The sequence below is a fragment of the Symphodus melops genome (genome assembly GCF_947650265.1).
Source record: "Symphodus melops genome assembly, chromosome: 7".
NCBI classification, from domain to species: Eukaryota; Metazoa; Chordata; class Actinopteri; order Labriformes; family Labridae; genus Symphodus; species Symphodus melops.
Genome location: NC_136697.1, coordinates 15167438 through 15178875, shown reverse-complemented (window position 1 = coordinate 15178875; position 11438 = coordinate 15167438). Strand labels below are relative to the sequence as shown.

At 40.8% G+C, this 11438-nt stretch overlaps 1 protein-coding gene across 3 annotated transcripts in view; it reads left to right on the top strand.

Annotated features, from left to right (window-relative positions):
- The first annotated feature begins 656 nt into the window (after positions 1-656).
- camsap2b (calmodulin regulated spectrin-associated protein family, member 2b) overlaps positions 657-11438 on the top strand; it is a 31968-nt gene continuing 21186 nt past the window's right edge. For all 3 annotated transcript variants that reach the window (XM_079348734.1, XM_079348735.1, XM_079348733.1), the window contains exons 1-2: positions 657-1495; positions 6883-7142. In XM_079348734.1, coding sequence (XP_079204860.1) covers positions 1357-1495; positions 6883-7142 — 399 coding nt within the window. In that variant the 5' untranslated portion in view covers positions 657-1356. The remainder of the gene's footprint in view (positions 1496-6882; positions 7143-11438) is intronic.

Below are 11438 nucleotides of genomic sequence, written 5' to 3'. Positions count from 1 at the left end.
CTAGAGGGTCAGTTCTGACTTTTTTTTAAGGGAGCACTACATGTTCATGTATCCCTAACTGTCCAACATGCAAGGTGATGTATTGATCTATATTTCTGCCTAAAAGAGCATCTTAATTGCTGCTCTTTGTCTGAGCAAATACTTTCATAACAAGGTACAGGACTATTCAGAAATGCACACATTTTTAAAGAAACAAATGCGTCATTCAAGTCCCTTTATTCTTATTGTTTCCTGTCAATACAATCACGTCTGTTCATGCCATGGGGAAATTTTGGAAATGTGAAAAAAAACAAAAACCCAGAGAATTAAAAAAGACCAAGTACTTCGAGTTTCCTGTTGTATCGTTCAAGTACACCGCTTAAAGAGTCTGGCAGTTAGCTGTTCCAGGTTTTTGCCTCTCATGGGCTTTTTTTTCCTTGCCACTGTAACTTTGCTTAATGTTGCCCAACGTTGTGCTCATGATGGATTAACTGGTTCTTTGTAGATAATATAATAAAATAATGAGTAACATATTTTACCTGCTCTTTCGTAACATAATAAAACAAAGAGTAAAGGCTTTGACTTGGGAGACTGACAGAGAGGTTACGAAATATTTTTAATTTCCATAAGGTGATGGGTTCATTAAATAAATAAATACATATATAAAAAATAAGGCTACTTTTTTGGAGCTGTAATTGGAGACTGTTGTAAAGAACTTAGCTTCAGTTTCTCCATGGTAACTACATCTGGGACTGTGCTAGAAGTCCTCCTTCCAGTAAACTCCACCTTGGATGGTTTGTGTGCTGACTCCTGTCACTGCTTCAGGATTGAAGAGACTTGGGTGGGTGGATCGCGCATGCGCAGTGGGCTCTATCCCCCGAACAGTGCGGCAGGAAAAGCGCAGGGAATAGAGAGAAAAAAAGAGGGAGAAAAAACAGTAGGGAAAGGCAAGAAGTAAAGGCGTTTTTAGTTAGATGTTGAGGCCGTCCTCGTGTGTCGGACTCCAGCTGTCCTCCTCCGCCGCTCAGCTGCTCCGTTATGTCCGATAAACATGTCAGGGAATGGGGGAAATCTTCTGAAATCATTCCGCTAAACTGCGCTGGAGCTGTCGGGGTTCAAGGATACCTTGAAACATTAAGAGCTGTAAACTAGAGATGGTGTTCATGTAAGAGGGCTTTTTTCCCTCAGAGCCCAAGTCGTCGTGCTCTCCCAATAGACAGGCCACGCTCAAAGTTTTTTTTTTTTTTTTTTTTTGGGAGAAGAGGAAATTTTGCTGCATTGAATTCCTCTGGACGGGATGTCATCCGCAGTCAGGGGGAGTTCCTTAGGCTGAGTGATCCTCCGGCTACACTGAAGCGAGAGAGAGAGCGATAGAAGATGGGAGATTCTGCAGATGACAGGGGGATGAGACCGACCTTCATCGTCCCTGCCATCAAAAGCTTCGATCACTACGACTTCACCAGGGCCAAGATATCCTGCAGCCTGACGTGGCTCGTGGCCAAGGCTTTCGGCTCGGGTAGGTGCTGGAGCCTCAGAATCGTGCCATCTCTGGGTTAGATCCAGTGGAAAAACATTGTTCAAAACATCTTCTTTTCTAATGTCTCATATTATGGACTGATGTTGAGTTGGACAACAGGCGTTACAAGTGGGATCATTCTATAAACAGCAGCATTAATTCCACTCACTGACACATTATCGTCAATGTTTCTCCTTATTTACTATAAACATAAATATTACGCGTATTACTATGAAGCATGAATAGATTCTTACCCATCTCTCATACCTTTAGGTCACTCACTGCTTATTTCACAGTGTCACTGATGTCACTTTTTGCTGATGCTAAGTATTCCTCATTGCAGAAGTCAGGACAAACCTATTATGTAACACTTTGGACCAGAGTTCTCCACTAACTAATGTCTGATCCACAGATGCTTAGAGGACTTCTGTGCTGCAGGCCACCTTTAGCACTGCAGCACGTGTGCAGAATATTTTCTTGATAAACTGACTCACTAAAAACAAATGTAAGGCCCAATATGCATTTAAAAGTGCCTGTCAGGAACTTGTTCTTCTTCTTGTCATTAATGGGAGCGTAACACACTCCTGTAACCCAAATCTAAACTTAAAACACATTTGTAACACAGTGTTATTTCCAATCATCATAATAATTGAAGAGCAGGAAATACGGACTCTCCTGGTGTATTTTCATCACAAATGACCTATGGTTTATTGTTTGCACTATGTTAGTATTGTGATGAATGCAAAAAGTTGTGACTGAGAGACAAAACTGATGTCTTTAAGTTTCTATTCTTGTGTGAAGAAAAAGTAAGTAAAATGAAATGATCCATATTTTGTTGTATACAGTAAGTTGTCAGGATAGTAACAAATGGCCATCCGTTCAAAAGCGTAATATGGCGTCTTAATGTCGCGTTTTGTCTGTTTGCCTTTTAAGTGACTCATCAATTAAAAACTTCATTGCCTAAAAGGTTGCTGATAAGTTTGTGTTTTAAAAACACAGATTGAATTATTGACTGTTTGAATGTCACTTAAGTCTTTTCTGTGTAAGTGCAGTATATTGACGCATAACAACCCACAGACAGCAGACTCTTACATTTTACTTATAGTAACAATGGCTGCAGATACTGTATGTTAGCTAATACTCTTTTGTGTATTTCTGCATCTGACCTATGACACGTTGGTGTCTGCCTTGCAGCGCTGATTGCCTACACTCATAAAGAGTAATTCCTGTCTGCACTCATCCCTAAAGGTTTACCCGTGCTCCTAATGAACACTTTAACCAGCTTCTTGCACACCACACACACACGTGCTCTCTCTGAACAGCCACAACACAGACAGAGACAGAGATCAAAAGACAGACCTCTGAATCACACCCATTGATCCCATGTTGAGTGCCAGGGCTGTATACGATCCACTGGTACTGTTGTAGAGATGTACATAGTAGAGGGCAGCAACATGTGAGAGAAACACTTTCAGTTGACGACACTTGTGGCTTTAAGCATGCTGTACAGCCACCATATTTTTCCCATCCCCTCCAGTGACACAGTTTTAGCTCCCAGCACTGCTGAGAACTGTGGCCCAATTCATATTTGGTCCTCAGAGCCTCATTTGGCCTAGTTTGGATGGATGAGCGATGTAAGAAATCCCTCATCAGATGAAAAGTTTGATTTGAGACGTCAGAGAGATTTATTTGCGTATATGCACCTAGGTGGGAAGTATAAGATAATCTAATTCTTTTCAAAGAGTAGTTAGTACGTTTATTACAACAGAAGGAGGGGAGAGAGGACCGATATTGACCAATCCTGGAACTTACTGTACAGAAAATGTAAAACTGAAACAATGTCAGAATGGACTACAAATGGTGTCTTGGTGTAGTTTGTTCAGTGGAGCCACTCCATACTTACAGCACTGTCTGCAGCAGATGTAGAGTATCACAGCCGGCGGTGGTCAGCACTACAATTAGTTGACTATGTTTAATTATTTGGTTATTTGTTAAAGAAAGCCACCTTCTGCGGACATTTGCATTGTCATGTTTAAACAGTGCAATTCTACAACAGAAATATGGAACAAAGTTTCCCCTTCACTATGACGTAATTTCTTATTTCACATTCCGGAAGCACGAGAGGCACGATGTGTAAACAAACAGCGGGATCTTTATGCACACACATTGTGCATTACCAGCGCTCCCCACTGTTACGCCTCTGTTACCATGAAGGATATCGGATTAGGGGTGGAATACTGTAACTTTGCCCCACCATTCTGCCTCCGTGCGTTACATATTGCAGAGAAGGACAAACGGCGCAAATATCCTGCTTGATTTAGCAATGTATAAAGGGATTCCTATAAATCATCTAATTGTCCCTCTCTAAGCATATATTGCTATCCATCACAAAAATCCTGTATCAGTTGGGCTATTTTTTAAAGATGTAGATGTGGCCTGTGCATGGGACGTTGTGTGTGTAATTATACCCTTTAGTCCTGTTACGTATAACTCCATGTAGGCATCAAATTAAATTGCACCAAAGTTGGAGCAACAACAGTAAGCTCAGGTTTAACGACAGTGCAAGCCTTAACGACTCTGCTTAATAAATCCTCCGTGTCTGATGTGGTCTCTAAGCAGAGTTTTAAATTTACTTGTCAATCAATACATGAACAGCATTGATTGTTTTGAACCTTCCCTTGGGGCAGCTGGTGGTTAGTGGTTGCCATCTGGTATTGTTTAACTTCATCCTTTACTTCATTCAGTCACTTCAATTAAATGTCACTATACTTAACAGCAATTTCTGGTGAGGAATTGAATGTTTGACCGAATCCTTGTGACACTTTTTCCAAGTTTAGTTAGATTAGTTAGTTAGTTTAGTTAAAATTACACATCCTTTAAATGGATGTGTAATTTTTAACATGAGGTGAATTTTTGTAAACATCTGGGTCATTAGCTTGTCTGATAGAAAGTTGAAACATCATTTGTCAGTGGGTTGTTACCTAATAAAATGGTTATTTCACATTATCAGCTACAACACCACATAGTGACTTTGGCTGTATCCCAGCGGTCATGTAACCAAGCATCACTACAGATCACCAACACTAAACTCTCGTTTAGGAGATGCCCCTGTGTGGATAGAAATGCAGCTTTGCAAGTCTTTCAGCACCATTTAAAAAAAAGGGGGAATGAAAAACATGAACATTTAGTCACTCCAGCCATGGTAACAGAAATACTGCTTTGCTGTTAAGGCCATGAGGGAAGTGATCAGTATAAAGAATGGCTTGAATAAATACTTTCAAAACTTTTTTTATGAAGAGACTTCAGGCTTTGATCAGTAACTGCTCTGCAGTGAATTGTAATAGTTATATGATATAATCCGCATTTTATGTTACTGTGCCTAAAATTCGGGGCTCATTTTGCCTACTTAGAGTGTTTAAATAAGTTATTATATGATATCCAGTACAAGGATACATTACAGCCCAGCCTTTACCCCATGTTATATATGGATTAGTTGTTTAAACCCTGTCTGTCCATATTTTTCAGAGTATAATTTTGAAGCTCATGTACTGAATATTTGTACAAATTCAAGAGGATGCGCACCTTACTGCAGATAAATTAACAAAGCTTCTAGCTCATTGTGTAGTTTTGCAATGTGCTTTACTACTTTCCACTGTACCCCATGCAGCTGTATTGTCCAGAGCAACCTGCTCTTTTTAGAAACAACATTTTCAACATTTAAAAAAAAGAAATGTATGCTAACCACCCAGCATAAAACAGCGTCCAGACAAAGCTAGCTGATGGACATAGTACAGGATTTAGCTGTTGGACATAGTACAGGATTTAGCTGTTAAAATTCCAGATATTTTTGTTAAGTTTTGGTAGAAACTGTAAAAAGGCAAGTTAATTATAGACATACAGTATGTAGCTCATGTGAGTAGAGCCAGTGACACCAGATGAGATAATGGTCTGTGCGACAAGCTAAACTAGCTTAGATAGGATCATATGTCAGAACTATGTTGGGTGGTTTTTAATGCCAAATACATAAAAAAAAAAGAAAAAGAAACACTTGCCACTTCAAACATAATTAAATCCAAGCTTATGAGGCTAATAACTGCATACTAGTTATATAACAGTTAGGAAGAATTAGCCCTACTTTCAGCGGCTAGAATACTGCATGGATTAGCTTTTACTAACTAAGAGCAGTTAGCAGGCAGAGATAAGCACGGCTGACCGTGATGTTGTGCACGCTGAGCTGTGATCCTCAGAGTCTCAGGGGGAGCTGTCCTCTCCATGCCTGGACTTCCTGTAGCAGCTACTTCCTGTCTTTTTCCTCTTTGATGGTAAACACAAAGGAGAGGGGTTTTACTTGACAAAGCAGATTTTCATGAACTCTAGAATAACTTGCTTTTTATGCTTTCTTTGCCTGCTGTCTTTTAAAAAAAGAAGAACGAACCATTTCTAAAAGTACCACAATTACTCATCAAAAATGTCTCTTTATTTAGCATATTGGATTCCCCAAAGGCTTGTTTCTTATATATACAGATTGTTTATTCACCTTTTTCTAAATTCTGACAAAAATGTGAAAGAATTTGGAAAGCTTATAAAGTTTGGTTTAAAATCTGCCTGTTGCTTTAAATATCTGTTCTTTCAGGGGTTAGCAGCACTAACCACAGATTCTGGAAAACTGCTGGGGTTTGATCACATTCTCAATGGACACATTTTTTGCGCTGAGCTTGAAGTGTTTAATTTTATTATGCAGTTTGGTTGATCTCTTTGCTTGCACATTGTTGTTGTTTGTAAAGATTAAAGAAACCTGTTTTTTTCGAGGTAGATTCCTTTAGTGTCCTTTGTTTCCCTCAGTGTGAGCCAGAGGAAATTACCCTACACACCAGAAATACACACTCATCAGCAGCACACAATGTTTTAAAAGTGTGTCACATACACTGATAGACATAGCTGTTTAATGTATGTCATTCAGTGACTGATTGATGACTAGCATAGTAAAACTTTGAGTCAGGCGGTGAATAACAAAATAGTAAAGAAAAAAAGAGTCTGTAGCTGTGTGTGTGATTGTGTGCATGTCTGTTGTGATTAGTTGAGCTATTTTCTTCAAATCAGATTTACTGAATGAGGTAACTGGATTACAAGGTACTCCTGCGTTTTAACCTACACTTATGTACATACAAAATTAAACTGTGGTTGTGTGAGTACAGATTTAGCTGGTTGTGGACATGAGGGTGAAGCTCTGAGCAACAGTGTAAGCTATAGCAACAACAACTTGCAGACAAATCTGAAAGAAAAGCAACGTCATTATTTGAGGCCGTTTTTTTACTGCTTTCACTTTAGGTGCCTATTGGTCAAAAATGAAAAGCTTGTCCTTCTTTGTGTTTCTTCTCTCCTCTCAGATGCAGTACCAGAGGAGCTGGTGGAGCCTCTTTACAGGGACCAGTACAACCAGGAGCACCTGAAGCCTCCTGTGGCGTGCCTGCTCCAGTCTGCAGAGCTGTACTGTCGGGCAGGGAGCCTTATCCTCCGCAGTGATGCTGTCAAACCTTTACTGGGACACAACGCCGTCATCCAGGCCCTGGCCCAGAAAGGCCTGTATGTCACAGACCAGGACCGACTGGTTACTGAGAGAGACCTGACCAGCACGCCCATACACATGGTGAGTGCACAGAGAAATGCAGACAAACAGATTTGAACCAGCTATGTCATATTCAATAAATTAATAATTCTCTGTCAATCAACTAGGCAACACATTGTTTCTGGGCCCTGAAAACACTGGATGGTACTTTGAGTTGTGCATTTTGCCCCTCATAGGAATTCATAATTGAGTTATTTGATAGTGTGCTTGTGTGTATGGCTCTATGTGTTGAACCAAGTCCTGTTGAGAGAATAACAACCGCTAATGACGGGTTTCCTATAGCAACCCATTACTCACTGTTCAGCCTCTGTGTCATTATACTGTACAGCACTGGGTAAACACCACATGCCTAAGCTCACACCATCAATAGATATTCTAGCACTATGATGTCAATACTGTGTGCAGAATAAATTCTGTGTAATAAGATCCATTAATGAGCTTGTAGGATATTGATTATTAAACAGATTCTTATTCTTTCGTCACCATTGCTTCCACAACTGAACTGAAACTTGACTGTTGCTAAGCAACTCAAGCCTTGCGCTGCAGTCTTGCTACTTTTTTTGTGTTTTTCTTACAACAGAGCAGCTACTTCGTTGGACGTACATTTGTCTTGATGTTTTATTGACAAGCGGCATCCTTCGATCTTGAAAAGTCATTGTGGAAGTGCAAAGTCCTTAGCTTAAGGCGAAGGCACGTATCCAGCATGGTGGCTGATGAACTTGCCATAACAACGTCACTTAGGCTTGGTCCATTAATATTTACAGTCTATGGTACATTTGTCTTGTACATGTTTTATTTATCAAGCAGTGATATGAACGTTTGTTGTGAGATTCAGAAGTACGAGCTCGTTTAGTAAAGAAACACACTTCTTACCAGTAATGATAATTACTAACAGACAGTACAGTCGCTTGTTCGGTAAACGTGGCGCGAGGGGTGACTAAAACTAACTGAAAAACACTTTTTGATATCCTTTTTTACTCTGTTATGCCACTTGTATAGCCTGCATGTGGTTTAAATGAATAATCCAACTGAAATGTGGGATCAGCAGGGTGGCATTATTTTCACGGCAGTGTTCAGCTTACAAAGATATTAATCAGAGAATCACATCTGAGAGGCTTCACGCTTATCTCTCTTTGTCTTAAAAAATATCAAACTGTAAACACTTGAGTAGATCATTTCCTGGTATTAGAGTTATCAATCAAAAAGCCGATTGTTCAGTTAATAAAACGGACGAGTGTCGCTGTCAGAAATAGATAGCTTCTTAACACTTGTGTCAACAGTGTTGTTTAACTAATGAAACAAGAGTGAGCCTGGGACAGCCTGATGCATACACTCTGCGAGCCCATGCAAAGCTGGAGACTGGGCACTTCTGCTGACGCCAAAAGGTGTCTGCATTGCAGTACCCCTCTCCCCCCATCTCTCCCCCTCCCTCCATCCCTCCCTCTCTCTCTCTGTCTGTTGCATTGTTTCTTTCCTCCCCTCTCCTGTCACTCTCTCTTTTTCTCTCTCTCTCTCTCTTCCGTCTTCATCTCTCTCCCTGTCAAGCTCTTTTTTTTAGTCTTTGCTTCTCCTCTGCCTCCGTCTCATCCTAACTCTATCTTTGTGGATTAAATGAGATGCTGTTATCTCCTGAATAATTCATTTAAGCTTGAGCACATTTCATCAACCCACCACTCATCTTTCATTTTCTAAGGTTGTGCTACTTATTTAAAAAATCCGATGCACGCATATGGTACTTCCTCAGCTCTCAGAGGAGGATTCAGAGTCACTTGTGAAAGACATTTTAAACATTTTTATGTTTTCGGTTTACTGCGCGCTACATTGATTGAGGATGTCATGAAGGCGGAGGAGTGATGGGCAGTATAAGGTGCAAAGCTTAATGATCCCACATCCTTTTACACAAACAACACATGCATGTGGAGCCCAGTGTAAGTCTCTCCATGTGTCTACTTGTCTCTGTGATTTAGTGGACAGTTTCAGTGGCAGCGTTAAGCAGACAAATGGAGCCTCCCTTTGACTGTTGACCTTCAACTGTGTTAAACAGCCACTCAGTTTGTGAGCTGACCATTCTTATATACTCTTTCTGTTTTAGCTGATAGTTCTTTAAAGCAGAGGGACTATCTGTGTGTGTGTGTGTGTGTGTGTGTGTGTGTGTGTGTGTGTGTGTGTGTGTGTGTGTGTGTGTGTGTGTGTGTGTGTGTGTGTGTGTATTTGAGGAGTCAGCAGGCTAATTTCAGTCTTAAATTGAGGCTTTTCGTTTTTGGGTTATGGTATATCTGCAGAGAAAATGATGACCTCATGTTTTTTCCAAATCATGTGCAAGAGAGGGATAACTCACGTCAGGGAGGAGGGAAAGGAGGGTAAGGGGTGAGAGAGGGAGAGCAGGAGGGAAAAAGAGGAAAGATGGAGTAAAGGAGCTGCCGTGTGGCTTCAATCCACATGGAGGAAGGAAAGCAGAGCAAGAGAGGAGGGGAAAGGGTGAGTGTGGAGGACGAGAAGAAAGAAGAATGAAAAGGCGGGAAGAAAACTTGGAGAAGGAGGGTAAGGTATTGCCCTTTTGGCGTCTAATGTTAATATGACCATCTGGAAGGAGGAGGGGGAGTAAAACAGGGGGAGGAGGAGAGTGGAGCACATACAGAGTAGGGAGGGTTTAGTAGAGTAGAGGAGGACAGAGGAGGACGTGATGTTCACTACTGCAGCACTGTGGTGGGTGGGGTCTCAGTGAGTCGAAGCACGTCTGGCGCACAAATAAGCTCTCTCTCTCTTAACACACACACACACACACCCGGACACACACACACACACACACACACACCCGGACACACACACACACACACACACACACACGGACACACAACTCCTGTCAGACATCTAGCAGTGTGCAGAGGACCTTTGTGTCCTTCTAAGCTTCACCTTCCTGTTTCCTTGTTGTTGTTTTTTTCGTCTGTCTCGCACATGCTCACTCGCTCTGCCATGGAAGTGCTAAAACACAGGGGCGACAAAGTGACGGAGGAGAGAAAGGCGTAGTGGTAATTGAATTTTCCTGCAGAGGGGTGTGTCCCCTCATCGAAAAGCATTCTGCAGAATAATGTTGACAGATTTGGAGGATTTTCTGAATGCATGTACTGTATGAGGGAAAAAAAAGCTAAGGCGCTCATTTTTTTTACAAATGCATCACAGACATCGACAAAATCTGAAAAGTGACACACGTGTGTAAAGTTGTACAACGATAACCTTTAACTTGCTCTGATGGAGGTCCTTTAACAGTGTGTAGCTGTGTTAAAGGACACTTGTGGTGTTTGCGCAGAACAAGGTTACTTTTATTATCTGTTTGCTCAGCTGTAAAGTCTTTTCCTACAGATGCCTTTGATCAAGGGCACACAGGCGCAGACGCAGCCATACAACAGTCGTGGGTCTGACGGCTGATGCTTGTGGTAGATATTGTGCACGAGTTCTCTGCCGCTCTTTATGACCAGACACTGCCATGTCCACGACCTTATAAGGCGTGTCTGTAACCAGGGGTGTTTTGCGTCTTTGCACATGCACACGCACTCGTGCACACGCACGCTCACAAAAGTCTCTGTGAGGGGATAATAGACAGCACATGACTTTTAAATCCTGCTGTAGTGTCAACATTAGTGGATATGAGAAGAGGGTAGATATATAAGCAGTACAGTTCTGCCTGTTCCTCTTCTCTGACTTGTATGCACATACACACATACATGTTAGAAACCTGGAAACTGACAATCCGACGCAAAATACACAGGAAGAATATCAAATATGTTATTAGATTGATTCTGCTGATGAGTGTTTAAATTACTCTGTAATTAGCTTGGCATTTTAATTTGGATACAAAGGGAAACAGCTCGCCTGGCTTTATCCAAAGTGCCTTTCAGCCATTTTTAAATTCCCACATTGTCATTTATCTGTTGTGAATAAACAGACATTTAACCATGATACATTGTGTTTTCTATTTGAAGTTATATTCATAAATATAAGTAATATAATCATTATGATGCCGTCTCATTAGAAAGACAATAAAATGCATTAATTTTTGCTCTTTATCAATAGTCCCCTGATCATTTTTATTTAATTCATTCAGAAAAAGAAACCAACATTTTTGTTAAGTGAGTGAAAATCCTCTTCCATCAATTGATGTAAGAAATTCTGGTCCATTTTTAGAATGCAAATGTTCACTTATGTAAAAGAGAAAGATATTTCATGTAACCTCTCTTGCAAGAGATCGGAACACTCACATACGTGTACATATAAACACACACACACATACACACACATACACACACACCTACACAAGCT